A 25,665-nucleotide genomic window follows, 5' to 3' on the forward strand; every position below is an offset into this window, starting at 1 on the left:
TTTATGGGAAGAGCTCCTGGCCTTCATCCCCGACGTATGTATTTCTCATTGGTAATGCTTTTACCTATGCATAAATGTAACTCTTTTCTCAAATAGACTACACTTCATATTCGAGGTTCCGATGAGACTAAAGGGTGTTACTCAAGCATGCCACAATGAGTCCACAGCATCTTATAGAAGAAACAGCTGTCAGCTAATGAATTACATAAGTTAATAGCTTCTTCCTTTGTCATTCATTTTATTTTCTTAACTTCTGAGAACTCTAAAACGTATAGGAGAGTATTAAATGTCTCTACAATGATGTTATAGATTGAAAGGAGAGAAAATATGTGTAATAAAGTTTATCGATAAGGGGTGTGTATTTTTTAACTTTACTCTATAATCTTAAGGACACACTTTCTGTATTAATTGTCCAATAAACTATCCATAACACTCAGTTATATTGGTTTCAAATTTCGGCACAAGGCTAGACATTTTATAGTCGATTACATCGACCCCAGGATTCAGAGTACTTATTTCACCGACCGCAAAAGGCAAAGTCGACCTGGGCAGCGTTTGAGCTCAGAACATAAAGACGGACGAAATGCTAAGCATTTTGCCCGGTGTACTAACTTGTTTGAAACTTGTAACTCTCACCTATACTCACACTTAATGCACCTCAAGGAAAATAGCTTAAAACGTGTGGGTTTTGCTTTCCTTTTTGTAATTCAGCAATCCCAATCAATATTCTTACTGTAGAAAACTGCAAACTTTATCGTGTGGATTGAATTTAGGGTCCTTTACAGTCGCTTAAGCCACAAAATAATGAAGAAAGTACCATGAAGCTGGAGAATTTAATGGAATACTGAAAGGGGAGTTGCGCTGCTTTATCTGGAAAATTACTGTCTAGAAAATTACTGTCCTAAAGAAAATTCTTCTAGAAAATTACTGTCCAACTGTGCAAAAGAAAACTTTAAGCGAAATATTATCTCAACCACATGATATATGTCATGTGGACAACACGACCATCTTTTGTAGAAGAATATTGTTAATTTGATTGACAGCCGCATTATATTTTAGTTGGATTTGCACTAGAGAAGACTGAAAATGGAAGCTAAATATTGAAAAGCATCGGAATCGTATTATGCACAAAATGGTGAACCATAAATTGAGTAAGGTTTGAAATATTCGATAATTTCACTCAGCAATGGCATCAGTTACGCTTTACTCACATATACTCTCTCTCTCTCTCTCAAATCACAATCTATCATTAAAAAAATGGCAGTGAACAATTTATTCCCTGAAATACAAAAGACAAGATGATCATGACAAAAAGCTTTTGATTATGCATCTGCTAACATGGATCTGCCTATAAGCATCCACAGCAAAAGTAATATAGTAAGAGCAGCAGTAACAGTAGCAGTATTTCACGTATTCACAAACTCCAATATAGAGAAGTAATTAATTTTCTTAGGGATGATCATATTTTGCCGATTAAGCAGACACACATTTGGCCTTCACTTCAGCTTTATTATTATTTTAGTTACTTTGTCAAAGCTCTTTCGTCACACATCCTATAGCCTCATCAACGACTCTTTATCTTGGATTGGTTTCGATGAATTTTTCTCCGTATGTGTTGTTGTCGTTGTTGTTGTTGCTGCTGCTGTTGGTGTTGTTGTTGTTTTTGTTGAAGATTCTGCGTTTTAACTGAACTATTTCCTATAGAAACTTTTCTAATTTTTGTACGTTACTTAAACCATAAACCCTACAAGAAGGAATGTATAAAAATATATCTTTTATTAATATTTAAAGACCACCGTAGGTTCATTTGATATGTATTCAAGCCATAATCTCACAGAATAATAGGCTTTGAGAATCCCAAAACCTAAATAAATTATCTTTTCAAGATAATGTATAAAGTTTTTTTTTCTATCCCTTTCGGCTTTCATATTCGTTCATAGAAGGCATTCAAGCTACAAATTTTACTACCAACACCACAAACAATACCAACACATTCCTCACTACCAGTAAGCCACCACTACCATCACTATCCTCATCATCATCATCATCATTATGATAATAAATATTACTATCGGCAGCATTTTCAACATTATCGGCATTGTAATCATCAGCCACGTCATTGAATCTACGTTTCTTCATTCGTTTAATAACGGACAATAATTCCAGTCAAGCAATTGTAACCGTATGTATCTGCGTTTATGTGACTTTGTGTAAAAATGGAAAATAATATTTAAAGACAGATGCGTAGGAAGATAGATAATAGATGACGTACGGAAATACATGCAAGTATATCCATCAATACACACACATATACACACAAACACACAAACACACACACACATACATATATATATATATATATATATTATATATATATATATATATATAATATATATATATATATATATATACATATATATATATATATATACATATATATATATATAGATATATACATATATGGATATATATTATATATATATATATAGATATATACATACATACATATATATATGTGCATATGTTCATACATGCATATATTTATTTACGTGTGTGTGTGTGTGTGCATATTGTAAATATAAATTTACTCGCATATATACATATACGCATACACACACACGCACACACACACAGAGACACATGTGTGTGTATGTGTATGTCTCTGTATGTGTGTGTGTGTGTACGTGTGTGTGCGTGTGTGTGTGTGCGTGTGACTGCATGTATGTTTCTGTTCGTGTATATGTATGTGCGTGAGAGGAAGAAAGAAGGAAAGAGAAGTAGTATATGTTTTTTTTTTAATTACATAGATTCAGCAGTTTACAGTTCATTGGAGCCAGACCAAGATGTTTCTCTTTTAGAAAGCTACATGTATTTTTATCATATTTTAACTCTTTTTGGTTCAACCTTCAGAATAGGAATCATCTTCGAGATTCTGATACGTCAAAGTTTGATGAAATAGCATATTCATGTACAATTGCATGTTCATGAGTAAGTCCTTTGATCACCGAAAAGACAAGATTTTTATGTGACAGAAGACATATTTGCAATCACCCAATCTGCGTTCAAATCCTGAAACATACAGATGAACCACGGCATCTCACATCTGATAAGGATATTACAGAGAGGTAGATTTTGCTATCCTTAAATCTAGGTTAGAATTAGAAATGTTTACTGTTGATGATAGAAACTAGATTGTTTAACTGTTGTGTTGTAAAGATGGTGCGACACAATCTGTAGAGTGCCAGGTTAAATTTCATGCAGCGTTTAGTTACGTCATATTACGTTCAAATGTTCTTGACGTCAACGCTGTGAATCATCCTTCTGCACTCAATAAAAATCCAATAGTCGTATTGTAGCATGGGTCGCCATTTTGGTTATAAATATTTAAGAAATACATGTTTAGACATTTACAACCAGATATCCTCAAGTAACACACGCTAAAAGAGTACTAGTTATTAGAAGTGCCTCCTAAATCCTCTCCAGTTTCTGTCTTCATTGCAATATACTGACATCTAGTTTCTTTATGGTGTATATGTATATATATATATATATATATATATATATATATATATAATATATATATATATATATTATATATATATATATATATAATAAAAATAATCTAAATACTAATATAAATAGTGACTTTCTTCAACTCGACATATGATGATACTTTTGACACTTTAAATGACCGCTGGCTATCAAAAAGAGAAATAGGCGAACAATCGCAAGGAACTATATATATATATATATATATATATATATATATATATATATAATATATATATATATATATATATATATATATATATATATATTCATTTATTTATATATCAGCCTTCGCTATGATACATCGCTTTATTTTCTCTCCTTGTTTCTTTCTATAGAAGAGCGTAGGCTCGAAACGTTAACGACTTTTTCACTTCCCGGGCGTTATACTAATACATCTATTTGTTGTCTACATCACTTGTCTTCGTCTTTTGTTTTTTGGCGGGGAATTCTATGTATATTGTAAATTATATATATAATCCCTTGCGATTTTTCGTTTATTTCTCTTTTTGATAGCCAGTGCTCATTTAAAGTGTCAAGATTATCATCGTATGCTGAGTTGAAGAAAGTCACTGCTCAAAATAGAAAACAAATCAAAAGTTTTTATAATTAGTTGTCAATATAAGTATTTGTGTATGTGCATGTATACGTGTGTGTGTGCGCGCGCATGTGTGTATATTTAAGATAAACATGAATAAGCAAGTCAATAAACATATAAACTGAGAGCAAATAAGAAGGAAGGAAGAGAGATGAATTATAGTTATAAATGAAGATATAGAAAGCTGAAAGGAGAGAATGAAAAATTATAGAAGTAGTCATACCTCTCTTCATGTCTTTGTAAGTTATATTGGCCAGCGCTTCAACTTTCATGGGGAACAACTCCACTTCATATTTTAGGATGGTTTCAGAGAACCACGAGTCCACAATTTCGGTCTCATTGTGCGCAGTTTCCAGTATACCTACAACAAAGGAATAACAAAGAATATAATACACTGAATTATTTTTGGTCTTACTTTTTAGAGAATTTGAAGATGTAACCCAGAAAACGATGTGACTTTAAGAAACAAACGATCGTTAAGACATGCAATCAGCCTCCGTAAGCAAACTCCTTGAGAATTATTCATGTTTATATCAATATCCAGAATAGATCAGTGGATGATGTAGAAGGAACGGTTGGGGTAACAGTAAAATTATGTAAGCTGCCATATGAAATGATTGTATATGGAGCAAATACTTCTAATATTACTCTAAAATTGCACTAAACTTATAATCCCTAAAGAAAACTTGCAGGTCACACAAGAAAGATTACCATATCTGCCGATTCGCTGTGTCTGAATAAAAAGTTTCTTTTGATTGAACTCTTTAAATATTTAAATTGTGACTATCATTTCATTCATCATCATATCACTCATCTTTATCATCTTCTTTAGTCAGCATCCTTATTATATCATAATCATCATAATCATTATCATTTATTACAATCACCATCAGTTTTATCATTGTCGGCTCTAATCTTATCAACATCTAAAGAAAATATTTATAATTGTTCTCGTATCTTTCACTTTTTTCTTTTCCTTTTTTTTACTTACTTGTTTCAGTCACTTGACTGCTGTCATGCTGGGGCAATGCCTTGGAGATTTTTTTTAGTCGAATGTATCGACCCCAGACCTAGTCTACTAATCTCTTTTGCTGAACCTCTAAGTTACAGGGACGTAAACTCCCCAGCGCTGGTTGTCAGGCGGTGGTGCAGGACAAACCCAAACACAAACACACAAACACACACACACACACACACGCACAAACACACACACACACACACGAAAACACACACACTTACACACACACACACACACACACATATATATATATATATATATATATATATATTATATATATATATATATATATACACCCCTATATACATGTATCTATACCTTCTTTCAGTTTCCGTCAACCCAATCACAAGGCTTTGGTCGACCTGGTGCTATAGTAGAAGATACTTGCCCTAGGTGCTATGCAGCGGGACTGAACCATGTGGTTAGGAAGTAAGCTTCTTACCACACAGCCACAACTGCACCAATCATAAATATTTTTCTAATTTTATCTTCCCGGGGTCGTTAAACTAAGAACCAATCGTATACTAAATCCATTAAACAGTCAACAGGAATTCCTCTAAATCTGTGCTGATCTATTTTCATGACAAATTATTATTATTGAAGAGCAATTGTAAAATCGATATGCGGAGGATTGGTTGCATTTAGCTTTGCTGTTTATGTCCTCAGTTCAAATTTCCTTGGGGATCAAATTCACCTTTTATACTTTTGAAGCTGATACATAAAGACAGATTCTTTGGTTAATTTCATCAATTGAGCACACCCATCGCATTACAATAGGACTCTTTGTGACTAGTCGTCGCATAGCAGTGGAATTATGGAATCGTTAGAGATTTCGACAACTGTGTCCTATAATTTGAGAGTAATAAAAAACCCATTGTCATTAGAATATAGAAGCGGAGTAATAGAATTACTAGATGCCTAGCAACATTACATGTAACACTTTACGTTCTGATATCAAGCACATCACGTTGATACCAAATTGCCTTTCATCCTTTCGGGATCGATAAAATGAGCAACAGTTAAGTACTTCTGTCATTATAATTGCCAGTTCCTATCCCAAAATGTGTGGTCTTGTGCCTATTTTAAAACCATAATTATAAGTAGTAGTAGTAGTAGTAGTAGTAGTAGTAGTAGTAGTAGTAGTAGTAGTAGTAGTGGTGGTGGTGGTGGTGGTGGTGGTGCTGGTGGTGCTGGTGGTGTTGGTGATGTTGGTGGTGGTTTTGGTATAACAGTAGTAGTTGTAGTATCGCTGTCAAATCACCGAACGAATACTGGAACTTTAAATTATGTTATACAGGATTCGTGACAATAAATGTCTCTTAATTTCCCATCTGCCTAAACTATAACTTTTGTTAACCCTCATGGGAAAAACAGAAATAATTATTTCCAATTCGATCATAAAAAAGAGCAACATGTGAGAAGTATCGAACGTTAAAAACCTACCGAGTGATAGTCGGACTTTATCTTTGTTATCTTTAGTTTTCGTTATTTCTATTTTACCTCATTCTATTTTTCCTTTTTAAAAAGAGATAAATCAATAATATTAACAAAATTATGAATAATAGATTATAAAATTCTGCTGAAGTTTTGTATTTCGGTAAGCATTTTGCTGTTGAAGTGTTTGGACAATATACACATTAGTTAGGATTTCTGCCGCCAGGTGTCGTCTATTCAATCCTATACAAAAGACAACCGACTGCATTATGTTTCAGGAAATATTTTATTATGTTTATAAATTTTAAAAAGCCAAATAGCCTTTGCCAAACAATAAAATATTTTCAAATATTTGTCGTAGTTATCGTTGCGGTTGTTTCGTCCCTCTTAAAGTTGCTCTAGAGAATTAAAATTCAACACGTTTCCTGTCTTATTTACTTCTATCTTGTATAAGCTTCCGTTCACTTACGTGGAGAGAACTTTAATAATACTCCATTTACATTCCGTTAACTGAAGTTGGAAATAATGGTGGATGAAAAGTGTAATTTATAACTGTCGTTTAAACCAAGACACGTTTAAACCAAGGTTGTGCAATGAGTCGGTTATTACTATAATTACCTTGTTTGCCATTTGTGTGTAAGTTTGTGAGTATGTGTGTGTGTGTGTGTGTGTGTGTGTGTGTGTGTGTGTGTGTGTGTGTGTGTGTGTGTGCGTGTGTGTGTGTGTGTGTGCGTGTGTGTCGATGTAAGTGCGCGCGATTTTTTTTACATGACATGCCGAATTGTTATAATCAGTCTTGCTAACATAATGTAAATATATAATTACGTCCGAGCCAACACTTTTAGGCGGCCTTCAATATAGTTGCCCCACCTAGTATATAAATATCAGCCGTACCTTACTCAAATTACATATATTTTTAAAGCAAGTACATCGTACTTGCTTTAGAAATAAAGGACAGTCATTCTCAATTAAATATACTATTCTAAATACTAGTCTGCGGTTAAGTAACATAAAATATAATTGTGTGTGTGCATGTGCTTGTGGGTGTGTGTGTATGTGTTTGTGTGTGCATGCGCACGCATACACACACACGCACAAACACGAGTGGTCGTGCTAAATTTCTGGTTCATTATTTCAGGTTTCAACTGCTTAACAAACAGTGTTGGTGTGTTTATGTTCCCGTGAATTAGCGGTTCGGCTAAAGAGCAACAGAATCACGCTTTGAAAAGAAAAGTAAGTACTGAGGTTGACTGTATCAACTAAAATTTTTCAGGACGGTGCATCAGCATAGTCGCTGTCTAATGACTGAAACCGGTGAAGGTCAACTTATTTGATCAGCTTTAGTTACAGATTATCAACGAGTCAGTTATTGGTTCATTCGGTTTACGAGGGAAAGGGTAACCAAGTATTTTCAGGCGGCGAGCTGGCAGAAACGTTAGCACGCCGGGCGAAATGCCTAGCGGTATTTTGTCTGCCGCTACGTTCTGAGTTCAAATTCCGCCGAGGTCGACTTTGCCTTTCATCCTTTCGGGGTCGATTAAATAAGTGCCAGTTACGCAATGGGGTCGATATAATCGACTTAATCCGTTTGTCTGTCCTCTCTGTATTTAGCCCCTTGTGGGTAGTAAAGAAATAGGTATTTTCAGTGTAAATCAGAGCAAACCAGAAATGGAAGTAAGTTTCGTTCTAGAACAACCGTTTCTCGGTTTCTCGCATTGTTTCTTATCTTTTCTTGATAAAACTATCTTCAAAGATATGGACAGATGCATATATCTATCATATTGAATAATGTAGATTTTATGCATTTATGCGCACGCACGCACACACACACACACATATGCACATTCTGTGTCAGATCACAAAAGTCCTCGAAAAATCATTAAGGTAAATATAAAAAGTAAATATATAACATTGTCTCTTGTTGTATAACCTGGACATAGTTTAGATGCGAGAACGAGAAACAACTTAAAAAACCGTAACATACGACAGATTCGAATATAATCAGCTATTTATACACATATAAAAATGTCTATGCATATATATATATATATATATATAGGTGTGTGTGAGAGAGAGAGAGAGAGAGAGAGAGAGAGAGAGTAAATGTGTGTATATATTTACTATTCGTGCTATTAAGTTTGACATGGCTTGGGCCAATGCTGGTTGAAGCCCAAACCATGTCAAACTTAATAGCACCTCTTGTAAATATATACACATATTTACTCTTTCTCTCTCCTTCTCTCTCTCTCTCTCTCATACACACACATGCATATATATATATAATATATATATATATATATATATATATAATATATATATATATATATATATATATATAATATATATATAATATATAATATATATATATATATATGTATGTATATATATATTTAAATTTCAAACGAAACTAGAATTCTAGTATGATCATCTCGCTTGCTGTAGGGCGGTTAGCTTCCCTGTCAGTACATAGACTTGTGCTTCTTTGCGGCTGAGAGGGCTTTTACCTCTTCTTTCTAGCAATGTATGTGCATCGTCAGTCACTATTAGTGACAATTGAATTCTTACTTTTTGGTCTTATATTGCTTATAGCCGCCTCGAATTTTTATAATTTTCACATTACCATTTTGCTGAATCATCCATTGATTCATATGGTAAATACTATAATACTGACAGTCTGGATTTGGCCAAACCATTCAGCGACGGAATAATCATCACTGAAGGGCTTTAATTTCAAGCGAAAGTAGAGCTCTAGTATAATGATCTCGCTCGCTGTGGGGCGGTTAGCTCCTTAGTCAGTACATAGACTTGTGCTTCTTTGTAGTTAAGAGGTGTTTTACCAGTTATTTCTAGCAATGTAAGTTCTACTCTGCACCGTCAGTCACATTTCGTAACAAATGAATTTTTCTTTTTTTGGATTTATATTGCTTATAGCCACCTTTGCTGTAAACATATATATATATATATAAATAAATACATATACATATATATGTATGCATGTATGTATATAGATAGATAGATAGATAGATAGATAGATAGATAGATAGATAGATAGATAGATAGATAGATAGATAGATAGATAGATAGATAGATAGATAGATAGACTTCTATACTTATAATTGTGTTTGTGGGGGGGTGTATGTAGGTGCGCATGTGTGTGTGTGTGCGGGTATGCGTATGTAGGTGTGTGTGTGTGTGTGTGTGTATGTGTGTGTGCGTGTGTGTGAGTGTGCATGTATGCATGTCAAAAATTTGAACCCTGTCTCTTAAACCGGATCTTATTTAAGTTTTCGAGACGTTTCAGCGACTGACCATAAAACCATCCGGCTTAACAGAATAACAGTCTATCTTGTGATTGATCCTCCTACCGTGTCCGCTACTTCTTTTCAGCTGAGTGGATTGAAGTATCGAAAAATGAAAAGGGTTTCTCAAACCCAACACTCATACACGGCTAAGCGCCTTTAAATACAGGTTTGTCTTCTGTTTGTGAATGTGTGTGTGTTTGGGTGTGTACGTGAGCGCGTGTGTGCGTGTGTGTATGAGTGCGTGTTCATTAAACTCTGGTAAAAGCACCACAGAGTATTGTTAATCGTTAAACAGTTACAATGGAAGTGCATGTAAGAGAGGCTTCACTTTTACAAAGTTCCCATTCATCTAACGAAAACCTTGGTCCTGAATAGTAAAGCATTGTGGAGAATCTTGAAAAAGTTAGGGCGCCCACCTAATTTTGCTGTCTTCTTTGCCTAACAAACTTGTATAAAGACCTGCATCATGCCAGTGTGTATTTAACAGCATTGCCCGCAGTGTTGAATACCTAGAGTTTGGTAATTACCTCAAAGTTCTTGGTAGATATACTACCTAAACTCTTAGAGATGTATGTGTGCAAGGTTTGATACATACCTCCTTGAAATATCAATGCTAATGATAGATTTGTGATCTTGTTTTATCTATTACTAGCAGTATTGCCCGGCTCGTGCGCTCGTGCGTTCTATGCACGCGCGAATTACGCTAAACTTCGATGAAATTCAATCAAAATTCAATTATTTTGGTTTTAAAATCAAGCATTTAATGCCCTCTATTTTTGCGCTTATGTGTTCCATTTCCTCAATAGGAAGTACGTAGAAGCGTTTCATAAATTTTTGTTGATCAAATAATTGCATTGTTGAATTATTCTTTTAGATCAGTATTTCTCAACGGGGATTTCAGGGGAGAGTTTCAGGGAGTCGCTGGCGATGTATCGTGATGATCAAAAATCTGGCCTGCTAAAATTTGGTTAAAGTGATTCAAACTGCAGACTCAACGCAAAATGGTCACATTTAATTCAAAGCGTTAAAAATGTTATGAAAACAATTGGTATGTGTTCACAAAGTCCAAACGATTAATACGAAAAAACCCTCCAGGCTACATCCCGAAAATTCATTTCTTTGCCGAATTTCTACAATGTTTACGGCGATTCGTTTTTATATCTTTATTTTTTTTTTTCATGCAATTTACGCATGCTTGCACGCGTGGTGAACACAGTTCACGTCCAACAGCTGACTGAGTAAAGTTCACTATTCAATACATGGGATAAGGCCTAAACAAACACATTATCGATTTTTGCACTTGCGAGATAAATTTCGGAACAGAAATAGCGCAGTTCAATTTTCATTCGCCTAAACTTTAAGTGACCCATTTTTTGTGGTTCTACGATTTGTTGGCTAGGAGGAGATGTGCCGGGAAGTTAAACACACAGACACACACACAGATACACACACATACACACAAGTTGAGTTTTATATATATAGATATCCTGTCGTTTGGTCAAACAGTTCCTGTCCGAATGGACTACTAAAATCCATCTTATTCATTGCCTATCGTTTTCAAACGTCCCAAACATTATGTCAGCACAATTTTCAGCAGCATCCATGTTATAATGAATGAGAAATTTATCCAACTTCTTGATGTATCTGCATTTATAACCTGCTTTGGCGAATATAAGGCATCTATTAGTATGCGATAGATTATTTCATCAAATCTCTCCACATTCCCGATGACTAAAATAAAATTTGTCTTGAAGATGGATACTTGATTATAGTTGTAGGTAGAAAAATTGATCCTCTATTGCGAATCTAGACAACATTTCCGCGTTTCTTTTTAATTTCCTGTTGGTCAAGCAGTTCGGGGAAAACCAATTATATTGACCCCAGGATTGACTGGTTAATATCTATGCATAATCATGATAGATATGTAGATACAGAAACACATTTACACGCACAGACAAAGATGTACACGTATGAATATACGTATACATGTGTATGTGTGTGTATAAATATATGAACATATAAATATATATATACATATATACATACATGCACACACATATATATATATATATATATATATATATATCTTTATATGTATGTATGTATGTATGTATGTATGTATGTATGTATAAATATATATACTGTGGATTCTTTTCGTAAACGATTGAGGAAGGAATCCTAACTAGGTATCTTTACTTTGATCTTCAGCTGCGCACTGGTTAGTACGAAAAAGAGGTTTTCTGGTCTGACAGGCCAACTTTATTGTTTATTCTTTCAGGTTGGGAAGCAAATCCGGCCTTGCTGCGTGGTACGAGTCCACAAAACTACAAACAAAATCCTTTTAAGTAGGATCTCGTTGGTACAGCAGCTTCAGATTCACATCATGTTTCTGTCTACTCACTTTAAACTATTCTAAGCTAGTGAAACATATTGTTCTCCGTTAGTTTCGTTTTCATTAAAGCCTTTCAATAAGTCAAGATCAATATTACAACACTTGAAGTTATCATTAAACATACACACACACACACACATACATATATATATATATATATATATATATATGTATATATATATATATTATATATATATATATATATAGGGAGAGTTTACGATAAAACAAAAGACAAAGACAGGTGGTGTACAAAACAAACGGATGTATTAGTATAACGCTCAGGAATAGAAAAAGTCTTTTACGTGTTGAGCCTACGCTCTTCTACAGAAAGGGACACAGAAAAACAAGGAGAGAAAAAATGTGTGTAGTGGCTAACGATCTATCACTGTGGTATATATATTATATATATATATATATATATATATATATATATTATAATATATATATATATATTATATAGAGGGCATTATTACATTCGGTAGCATTTGTTTATTTTTGGTAGTTATGACTTTTTTCAAGTGAAAAAATTTACAGATTTTTTTCTCTTATGAGGTTTTTCACGCTAACTACCTGATAATTTCTTATTAAGATTTTATCCTAATTTTATATATATATACACACATGTATATTATACTATATATATATTTAATTGTATCCTTAAAGATTATATAAAGACCACCTTAGACTCAGAACTAGCCAGGTCAATTCCATTTCTTTTAACCAGTGAGACAGACGATCCTTTAGCCTTTAGGATACTGGGATATTGGGAAACTATTTACCATTTATTCAATATCAGCAGTGAAGCCAGAATGCTTTGTTTTAGAAAAAGTTCTCTCACATTTTAAAATATATTATTAGCGAACACATTCAAGCATTTACATGAAAATAACCAAACTTTTACCTGAATCGAAAGTACTTATTATATTTTAATCTACTTACCTCTAAATGTCTTATTTGGTTAAGTTACATAAAAGTTGCAATATGCCTATATATATATATATATATATATATATTTATATTACTCAATACTACATATAAAGCGATATAATTTATGGAATGTTGAAACTTTATAAAGTGTTACTCCAAGTTTCTTGTTGGTGGTATTCAGGTGAATATATAAAATAGAATATATCTTACAATATACAAAAACGTTTGTAATTTTGAAATACTATCAATTATTTCTCATTTAAACAAAACTTGCTGCTCACTTCTGAGCGGAGCTACCACTTTCACGAGGAATGTTTTGAATGGTTGTAGATCGTTTTAGCTAATATATAACAGGCCCGTTTCTTCCAAAACCAAATATGTTTGGAGTGACTTGCGTCATATTTCCTTTTCGTAAATGCTACAATATGTTGATTGTAATGAGTTTTAAAACTGTTTCGGTGAGAGTTCTTGGCCTTAACTACATTATTATTTAAAAGCTTATGGTACATATGGGAAAAATTAAATTTAATTGGCTTCTGACGTTATGAGTACGCACATTTAGAGTAAACACTTGATTATTCCTTTATATATTTTTTGGTCTACTTTTACATTTAGAAAAGATTGGTGTGAATCGTACATTACATATTATTAGTTAAATCACTTTTACAAAGTACCTCATTATCATATAAAATACTACGAAGAGAAGCCTAATCCGAAGATAAACAGGATACACATTTATTCATATCAAGCATTAAATCTCTTAGAACAGAAGGCATGTTAATTATGTAAAATAAACTATCATTTTGCTTTTGATAATAATTATAGAAAACGTGTGTGTTTCCACTGAGTGTGTGTGGATATGTTTACGTATATACATAGGTATGTGCATTTTCCACTAGATTTTAGGGATCAAATATAATTAAAACGATTATCTACCATTAGATTCTGTACAATTTGTATGTCTTACATAAATAATTAGATCACCGGGCAGTTGAGAGTTAAGTGCCTTGGCTTTTATTATATCTACATACATATACAAATATAACATATGTGCATATATACATAGAAATTTGTATGTTTATATATGCAGACAGATAGATAGATAGATAGATAGATAGATAGATAGATAGATAGATAGATAGATAGATAGATAGATAGATAGATAGATAGATAGATAGATAGATGGATAGGAAGTTAGGTAGGTATGTATGTATGTAGGCAGGTGGGTAGGTGGGTAGGTAGGTAGGTAGGTAGGTAGGTAGGTAGGTAGGTAGGTGGATAGATAGATAAATAGATAGATAGAGACAGACAGACAGACAGCAGACAGACATACAGATAGACAGAGAGATACACAGATAGATGGACAGACCGACAGACGGACAAAGGGACAGGCACATACATACCTACATACATACATGTAAATATATGTATGTAATTTTATTCGTATATATATAAGGGTGTCTGTGCATGTATTCAATTATGTAAACGTAATAAATATAGTTTAAGGTGAGATGTACTTATCATTCACACTCTTCTTCTCCCTCACTCTCTCTCTCTCCACCCTCTCTCTCTCTTGCACTCAGTTTTGAGCTTAACTAGTTCTTAACGTGAACTAATTTAACATTGGTTCATCAAGTATGTTACTATACCTCAATAATTTACAATATATAAATACCATATCTCGAGATTTCTGATTGTAATTGCTGATGACTTTTATTTTCTCTCCTCGAGGCAATATGTGCCCATTTATGTTTGCATATGTGCTTCTGCACGTATGTGTATGCTGTAATAAATAAGTGTGTTTAAATAGATACACAGAATTAACGAGATTTATCTAAAGAATTATAGCTTGTATGTGTAGCTGCATTAGCTATATTGTGTCTATTTACATTTGCATGCAAGTATGTGCGTGTGCGAGCCTATGTGTTTGTGTAGGTATGCATGTGTATACGTGTGTGTGTATGTATAGATAGATAGATATATTGATTGATTGATTGATAGATAGATAGATAGATAGATAGATAGATACACACACACACACACACACACACACACACACACACACACATACACATATATGCCTTTGTATGTATACTTTGACTCGCTGTGTCTGTATATTAGTACAGATATAAGGTCCGTATAAATCAATACTTTTCGCCTATTAGTACTTATGTGTGTATGTGTATATGTGTGTGTATGTGTGTGTATGTGTTTGTACATGTGTATGTATCTATGCATATATATGTGTGTGTGTGTGTGTGTGTGTGTGTGTGTGTGTGTGTGTGTTGTGTGTGTGTGTGCATGTATCTGTGCATATGTATCTGTATAGCATTTTCAAGTCTATTTGTAAATCCAAAAGAACTAAAAAGTACTTCTGATTAATGACTTTTTTTTCATAGGGAGAACTGAACACTTGCGTAATCAATTTAACTTAAATTTTCAATCATTGGCTAATCCTAATCAACTTAGACAATTTAATCCAGGAGAAAAAAATTCTGTCTAGGCACCTCCTTTCCCAACCGATTTCGTCTTTAAATTTTCAATTCCTGCTGCTGCTACTACTAGTACTACTACTACTACCACTACCATCACCACCACCACTATTACTACTATTATTGTTACAGTTTCTACTAATGCTAGAAATTCTATTCTCAGACCAGCTTCTTTTTAGACTCTGTATATCTAGAAGCTTTATTTATTCTGCGTTTTTGGCTGACTATTTTCCGTTGATCGTCAAAGAATAGATAATCCAGCTACAATTAAGAATTGCAATTACATTCCTACATATTCGAATGTAGTTTCTTGCCAATTCGCTCTTAAATTCAGATTCTTTGCCAACTCAACATCCTTCCTAATTCATCATCTTCTCTAATTGGTCATCTATTAATGTCTTAAGGTTCCTCGAACTGACACACCTTTCAACCGTTGAGAAAATCCTAAAATAGACTGTTAAACTCCTATCAAAGCTACAGCTGAATTAGTCTGTCTACCTAACAAACGATAAATAGTTCGTATTTCATCAGTCACTTTGCAGTGTCAATACCCAACAGAATAAATTCTCACCGAAAATGTCAACCTTCAGAGTAAATGTGTTTCATAGATAAAGCTATTGTGTAGCTAACCACTGTTCCGAAGAAACATGCCATTGTACGTTGAATCCGCCACGTCCAAAGCTCAATTGTCTTCGGACATAGGCAAAACCCAAATGTTTAAAGAAGGTATATGATTATGCGTTATTTTTTATGCTTTCAAATGTATTCCTTTCATAAAAATTATGTAAAAAATCACAGTGGAACGAAATGTCTCAAATTTTTTTGCGACAAACTAAAATGCAGCAGTTAAAGGTTTGTAAATGTCAAAAGCGTATAAAGTCACAAAGCATTTTTATCTTTTTAGGGCTTCACTTACGATGAATTGAAAGCATTCTGATTTGAAACAGCAGAAATCTTTTTATTTGAAAATGGAACAAATATTAATAAATGTTGTGTATATGAAGGATGTGATATATAAAATAAAGAAAAAATCATAATGGCTTTAAGGTTTTCTTAAGATTTAAAGTTAATAAAGTTGTTTATATCTGCATCATTTTTTAAGATGATTTGTTGATGAGTTGAAAGAGCTCAATAGAACTCCTTCAATGAACAATATATACGAAGCATTCGGGGTTTTCCCAAAATAGCAAAGTGAAATAAAACAAACATTCATATTCTATGAATAAGCCTATTGTCTATAAAACACAATGAAAGTTATCTACACAATGACTGATTTAAAACATCAGAATATATATATATATGTATGTATGTATGCATGTATGTATGCATGTATGTATGTATGTATGTATGTATGTATGTATGTATGTATGTATGTATGTATGTATGTATGTATGTATGTATAAAGTGGTGGACCTAGGTCCCATCTCCTGTGACAACTCTCGCCAACAAAGTTTCGCCTTCATTGTTGTAGCCGCCAAATAAACGTTGACCAATCTCCACACGATTGTGCTTACACGCTTCGGTAATCTCACGTGGTGCGCACCTCACACAGGCTGTATTGAAACAAAGCTTGTCATGAATGATTTTGTATGCTGAACCATGACTAATTTGCAGAGAACATGCCTCGAAATCGATGGTCACTCGTCGGTTCACCAGAGATTTTTTCTCAAATTTGTTAAATCTCTAAGTCAGTCATGAAGATTAACGGGCATCCTGCAGTGTCTCTGAGCTTCACGCTTGTCCTGCGGTGTTTAAGCTTCTCAATCCTCTCATACACGCTTTTGTGCAGTAGTGATGTCCCTGTATTCTACTGAAAGCCTTCTTTGGTGTACAATGCCAGCGGAACGGCCATGTATACTCTGTAATACAACAAAGAAAACTGGAGTAATCAAGGTCAAACCCCGGTTATGTAACCACAGGAGTACCACCTTTAAGCACACAAGCTCTGATGGCAGTGTGTGCGACCAACCTAAAGAACGTTTTAACGAAAATGCAGATATTTTTTGACTTCCCCTCGTATACGTGTGAGTGTGTGTGTGTGTGTGTGTGTGTGTGTGTGTGTGTGTGTGTGTGTGTGTGTGTGTGTGTGTGCGCGTGTGCGTGTGCGTGTGTGTGTATACACATACATACACATATAAAATGTCAGATATATAACAGCGAAGTCTCAACGATAAAAACAGCAAAGCATTTGAAAGATAAATGCAAGTATAAATATAGAAATTACAAAGAAACGATTGAAAAATAGTAGTATTGCTTGGAAGAACACCGTTAGTTGGCCATAGCGCAATCTAGAGCTTGTTGACTTGCCTATTAAGAATTTTAGAATTGAATTATAATCTTGCATAGTTGTGCGAGATGCATTCTAATGACCAAATATGAAAATAATGTGAATTATCTGATGAAGTCGAGGAGATAGTTGTTTGTTTACTTCGGGTGAACATAAATTATGTCTACAGATACTGTTAGGTGGGAGATCTGCAAACAGATACTCCACAGATATCAACATATTTAAACGATAGCATGCATAAACGTATGGCTGATAATTCGTTTTGCAATTACGTGGCTCTGAGTTGACAAGTAGATGTGTACACATGCCAACGTTTACATGATAAACGTATGCATTTGTACTTATTACATTCTAATACAAAGTTTTAAAATGCTTCTGATAATTTGTAGCAATAATTGCCTAATTAACTGTGTCCTTTCTAAAGATTAGTATTGTGGCAGTTAGTTAAATAAACAAGTTTCCAGTTGTAATAGATATAACTCTGTATGTATATTCCGGGTGTTGCGATAAGTCTCTCATTAGTTCGGTATAGATGTTTTCTGTGTCCTAATTCTTTAACATTATATTGGTTTCAAATTTTGGAAGAAGGCCAGTAAGTTCGAGGGAAGGGTTAAATCAGTGACATCGACCCCAGCGCTCAACTGCTACGTATTTTATCAAACCCCAAAGGATGAAAGGCAAAGTCTACCTCGGTGGAATTTGAACTCAGAACGTAAAGATGGACGAAATGCCGCTAGGCATATCGCCCGGCATGCTAACGATTCTACCAGCGCGGCGTTTTAATCTTTAACATTATATTAACAACAGCAAGGCTACTATGCGCGATTCACTTCTATTCCCAAATGGTCTTTTATGTTTGTATTCTACAAAGATCTGGACAGGACATTCTATCAGTATTCTTTCATATCATTACTGAATAGAACCTCCACGCCACTGTGCTTCTTTTATTATTATCTTTCGTATTATTCTTTCTACAAATTCCATTGTAAAATAGTTTGGGACATGACATATCTCCTTGGTAGATAACACTATAATGATATTTTCAAACAATTACATATGAAATAAATGATAGCTTCACCGTTAGTTCTATCAGTTGACTTATCTCGGCAGTTTACTCGTATCCATGTCTTATTTGTCCATTAGGTATATGATTGTTATATCTTGTTCTTGTTTTCCAAAACATACTTTTCACAGCTAGAATCCTTGTGGTTGATAAAAGATAGACTACTTTACCTATTTATCTTGTCATCACATTGAAGCCATCTGCCAACATGGCTATACACTTTAGCTTCTGGTGATAGGTATACAAATTTTCATTTGATAGACTGTTGTGATAAAGTTGTTCTCTAGCTACGTATCATTAATCATCGCTCTTGGTATACTTTCCGAGGAGCACTTTTTCAACTTACGCGATGCTGTCTGCCTTAAGCATTCAGACAGGGTCTACAGGTGGGTGCGCATATCTTTCGGTGATATACTGTTGAAATATGTAACAATCATCGGGAACAATAAATCGGTGCATTTGTATAAAGTCAATCGTGATATTTCTTCCACTCGAGTTACACATGCAATCCTCTCAACCACATAATTACTCTCAGCTTCATCAATGTTGTGGAACAGTGATTAGTCTGTCGAAAGTTTGTCACTTATGTCGTATTGTTCACAAAATACTACGTACCATAAAAAGTAAAATATAAATAAACAACGATGAAGTATTAAATTTGGAATACAAGCCATAGGAAAAGATGAAGTCAAAATACACCGAAGCATGACATTACACAGATACTAGCCACATATCTTTTTTCTTTCATATTTTATTTGTTTCAGTCATAAGACTGCGGTCACGCTGGGGCGCCTCTTCAAGAACTTTTAGTCAAATGTATCGATACCAGTAATTAATTTTTTAAAAACCTGGTACTTATTCTATCTGTCTCTGTTGCCAAACCGCCAATTTACAGTGACGTAAACACACCAGCACCGGTAATCAAGCTGTGTATGTGGGAACAAACACAAACACGAAGTTACACACATACACACACACATATACATACATATATATATATATATATATATATGTATATATATATATATATATATATATGTATATATATATATATATATATATATATATATATATATGTATATATATATGTATATATATATATATATATATATATATATATATATATATATATATATATATATATATATATATATACACACACAAACATACACAACATGTAGAGTATCGTTTATAGAAATACATAAATCCGGAGGAGAAGCGCATACTAAGATGTAGAGAAGCTAATACTGTAGTGATATATATATATATATATGTGTGTGTGTGTGTGTGTGTGTGTACATACACATATATATATATAGTTGAAATTTACAGAAAATCAAAAGACGAAGACAGGTGTATAAACAACACCCAGGTGTATTGGTTTAACGCTCGGGAAGGGGAGGAAGTCTTTTACGTCTCGAGTCTACGCTCTTCAAGAGAAAGGAACACGAGGAAAAAACAGAGAGACAAGGATACTTTTGGAGCTAGCGCTCAGTCATTTATGCGTGTGTGTGTGTGTGTGTGGAGGCGCGTGGCTTAGTGGCTAGGGTGTCATCATCATGATCGTAAGATTGTGGTTTCGATTCCTGGACCGAGCGACGCGTTGTGTTCTTGAGCAAAACACTTCATTTCAAGTTGCTTCAGTCCACTCAGTTGGCAAAAATGAGTAACGCTGCGATGGACTGGCGTTCCGTCCAGCTGGGGAACACATACGCCATAAAAACCGGGAAACTGGGCCCATGAGCCTGGCTAGGCTTTAAAAGGGCGCATTTATTTATTTATTTATTTATTACTATATATATATATATGATGATAAATATATATATATATATATACATATATATAACGAGCTTCGTTCGGTCTCCCTGCACCAAATTCACTTACAAGAATTTGGTTAGCCGAAGGCTATAGTAGAAGAAACTTTCCCAATATGCCACGCAGTGGGACTGACCCCCGAACTTTGTGGCTGGGAAGCAAGCTTCTTACCACAAAGCCACGCCTGCGCCTATAACTAACATTAAAAAATTTTAATTCAGAAGCTACACAGTGGCGTAGCAATGGCTGTGTGGTAAGTAGCTTGCTTACCAGCCACATGCTTCCAGGTTCAGTCCCACTGCGTGGCACCTTGGGTAAGTGTCTTCTACTATAGCCTTGGGCCGACCAAAGCCTTGTCAGTGGATTTGGTAGACGGAAACTGAAAGAAGCCCGTCGAATATATGTATATATGTGTGTATGTCCGTATGTGTGAGTGTATGTATGTATATATGTGTGTATGTGTGTATATATGTTTGTGTGTCTGTGTTTGTCCCTTGACAACCGATGCTAGTGTGTTTACATCCCCGTAACCTAGCGGTTCGGCAAATAGAGACAAATAGAACAAGTACTAGGCTTACAAAGAATAAGTCCTGGGGTCGATTTGCTCGACTGAAGGCGGTGCTCCAGCATGGCCACAGTCAAATGACTGAAACAAGACAGTTTCTTTTAGCCAATAGCAATAAAAATAAAAGTCTAATTATATTTTTACAGATCATAAGATATCAATGCCATATTATGACATTCATAGATTTCCATATATAGCAGTGACGAAGTTTGAAAGAAATATCTTCAAATTGCTGAGAGGAAAATAGCTAGCGATAGTCATATCTTCGTTAGAAGTATCATCAAGCGCCGTAAATGAAGAACAACTGATTCAAAGAATTTTTAATGTAATAAAACTAAGAAGCGAAGGCAATGAGAACGTAGAATGGACACATTAAATTGATTAACATACATGGTTTTAAAATGGTAAGTTAATATAATGATGCCTTTGTGCATGTTATGTAAAGTGTTCGTCAGTGACACGTTAATAACTCGAGTTTATGACGTATGGAACAAGCGTTTTGCATTTTGTGAGTGTTGTTAAATTGTGCATCAATCCAGTCATTAAGTCATCGATATCCAGCTGTCGCTTGACTGGTTGTTCTTTTAATATGCTACAGGCTCATCTTCAAACATTTGTTTTCCTGCCACTAGCTTCAACAATTTTCACTATTATTAATAAAAGAAAATAAAACAAACTATTATTATTATCATCATCATCATTATTATTATTATTATTATTATTATTATTATTATTATTATTATTATTATTGTTATTATTATTATTATTATTATTATTATTATTATTATTATCAGCATCATCATCATCATCATCATCATCATCATCACCATCATCATCATCATCAATCATCATCATCATCATCATCATCGTCGTCATCATCATCATCATCATCATCATCATCATCATCATCATCATCATCATCATAAATCATCGTCATCATCATCACCAACAACATAATTTATTATTATATTTTTTTTGTTTTGAACATTTAGATACTTGTTTTCTACCATACCATCAACTTCAATTTCGCTTTATCTTTCGGGGATATTAAATCATGTTTGCATGTTAGATCAGTATTTCTTTATTGTTGATACTATTTTATAGTTATCTGGTTTATATTGCATTGTATACAGTATGGGCAATGTGAGCCGAGTGCTTTGTTGGATGATGATGGAAAGGAGTTGAGTATTATTTCAAAAGGGCTTATTTGGGCTCTGTTGAACTATTGGCTGTTAATTGAACAGAGAATAAATTTCCTGCATGCACCAGGTCTAATCATGTAACAGTATGCTGTGCATGTTGATATATATATAATTATATATATATATATATATATATATATATATATATAATTACACAGGCACATACATATATACGTATATATACTAGCAACTAAGCCCGGTTTTACCCGGTGTGTTTGGATGATGTAGCTGTGATCGTTTTCGATTAGGCATAATCTATATAACACCGTTTCTCAACCTTATCATTTCGAGTCCCCTGTTTCGATTGGAGCCTCCAGCTGTATGAAAACTTTTTGACCCCACCCCATCAGAAAACAACTGGTTGTTTTAATGCCGGAAGAAAGAAGGGAATTCCATTAGAAAAGGTTTTAATCGATTATCTCGGTAAATATGGAGGCTATGAAAAACACACAAACTGCATTCCAATCTATGCACCCGTCTCCACATGTGTGGCATTTTTCACGCGAATCCACCCAGCTGTTTGGCTGTGAACCTCAAGACAAGAAAGAATACAACGATCGCCTATGTCCAATTTATATTATATATATATATAATTACACAGGCGCATACATATATACATATATATATATATATATATATGTATATATTCAAAATAGCTGACGACTAGCATCAAGCTTCAAACTCAAGAGTATCAAGAAATTTTAATGAAACTGTTTGATTCATATGTGTGTGTGTGTGCGTGCATACACTATATATATATATATATATATATATATATATATATGCATATATATATATATTTATTTATATATATATATATATAGTGTGTGTGTGTGTGAGGGATATATGGATTCATAGAATCGTGTGGCATTCACACAAAGTTCCTCTAATGGACTCGGCTAACAGACCCCTTAGTAATATAATACAAAGGAGTATAATGGAGTATTCTACGCAGCTGGAATCCATGACATCCAATTGATTGCATTATTTCCTGAGGAGTATATAAACTAGAAAATGTCAAGAGGAATGACAGGTGAAAATATTTATTTAGCCACTTGACATCCTTGGGATTACCATAGTTACGAATCTTTCTTCATGTAATAATAATTTCAATATATAATAAATTATAGAGTTGAACCGTTGGTATAACTAGAATGTCTTGGTGACCTGATGAGGTAGCTTTCTTTGTTTGCATTGTTTTTAGAATATACAATTGCATTGTATAATGCGTAGCATGTACACTAATGTAGAATTGTAAAAATAAAATATCATACACTGAAATTATCATTACATAAAGAATGCTGCGAAACGGCCGTAGTCCTGAGGATAACAAGTGGTTAAATATATTCACGTCTCATACCTCCTTACGTTTTATAATTTACATGTGTGTGTGTGTGTGTGACTGTGTCTATGTGTGTCTGTGTATGTGTCTGTGTGTGTCTGTGTCTGTGTGTATGTGTGTGTGTCCAAGAAAGAAGATTCTGCAATTTCTTGCTAAATAACGTGCATAAATGATTTGTCAATAGTGATCAAACGCTTGTGCTATGCGTTACTCTCTCCGTAATCAGATGCACGTTGTACCACATGTCAGATATCGAAGTGATTGCAGAGCAACATCAGAGGAAGAATACAACGCACCACCCGGACTAGGAACTGAAACCACAACCTCGCAATAGCGCGTGCGTCCCTAACCACCCTCACACACCCTCACACACACACATGCACACACACGCACACAGACACACACACGTGTGTGTGTGTGTGTGTGTGTGTGTGTGTGTATCCGAGTGTGTATCTATGTATCTATGCTTGTATATAGAAGTAAAAATCGTAGAAATAACATTAGTAAAATTATGAGGTATGGGGATGAGGAATGAGGAAACAAATACCTCGCGGAATCAGACAAATGAAAGCAAGTGCCTGAAAAGCGTAGAATTGTAAATCAAAGCAGAAAAGTAATTATCTAAGAAAGGTACAACCGTCAATGAAAGGAATAGAAGAGAAATTGATGCTTCGAGTAATACCTGTTTATTTAAGAGAAGAACCGTTAGCACACCGGGAAAAATGCTAAGCGGCATTTCGTTTGACTTTGCCTTTCATCCTTTCGCGGTCGATAAAATAAGTATCAGTTGTCGGTGTAATTGACTTTACCACCACCCACCACCCACCCGCCCACGACCAACCACCACCATGAACATGCTGGCCGGGATCCAAAATGTGAAACCATTTAAGAGAAGAAAGAGAAGTGAGAAGCAAGAGAAAGAGAAAATAAATGAACGTTACTGCATATATGACATCTATTACGAAGACACTTTATTTTCATTTCATCAGAGAGAAGGAAAACAATAGCAATGATTTTAAATAATACATTAAATCGTATAAATCAATTCTTAAGTTGTCTTCCGTATTTGCTGGAATAATTAAAACTACATTAATCATTCACTAATACCAGTTTTTCCTCGGAGCCTATTTATTTCTACTTGGTTTTTAAATGCGTAATAAATGTATTAACACAACATATTAACAGGAGAAACCCTCCTTCTCACTGACAGTTGCGTGGAGAATGTTTTGTTAATAAAATATTGATTGAAAGATTGGCCAATGAAAGAGGGAGGAGAGTTAAAACGGATGCAACTATGTTTCACCCTACAAATGAGTGACTTCACAAGCAGACAGAAGATAAATGGTACAAGTCATCGATAGAAATGTGCTGGTTTTACTAAAAAATTAACGAATAGGGTAAACTTAATTTCTAACAGGTGGGGATGTTGTTAGTTCCAAATAAATGTTATTCAAACATCCAGTCTAATGATTTGGTGAAAATACTAAAATGGGCACAACTTGAAATAAATCCCCTGATTTTAGACTGGTATACATCTAAGCATCAACACGAAAACACATTCACATGGGCACACACACACAGACATACAAACACACACACACACATATATATATACAAGAGCGCTAACATGCCATCTTAAAGGTAGTGCTTTGGCAATGACAGTCATTTTTATTGAAAGG

At 34.3% G+C, this 25,665-nt stretch overlaps 1 protein-coding gene across 2 annotated transcripts in view; it reads right to left on the reverse strand.

The window, feature by feature from the left end:
* The window catches only part of LOC115218493 (glutamate receptor ionotropic, kainate 2), a 265,940-nt gene that overhangs the window by 172,086 nt on the left and 68,189 nt on the right, over positions 1-25,665 (reverse strand). For both annotated transcript variants that reach the window (XM_029788344.2, XM_029788345.2), the window contains exon 2: positions 4,371-4,508. In XM_029788344.2, the coding sequence (XP_029644204.1) occupies positions 4,371-4,508 (138 nt within the window). The remainder of the gene's footprint in view (positions 1-4,370; positions 4,509-25,665) is intronic.

This window comes from Octopus sinensis, linkage group LG13 (genome assembly GCF_006345805.1).
Source record: "Octopus sinensis linkage group LG13, ASM634580v1, whole genome shotgun sequence".
Taxonomy (NCBI): domain Eukaryota; kingdom Metazoa; phylum Mollusca; class Cephalopoda; order Octopoda; family Octopodidae; genus Octopus; species Octopus sinensis.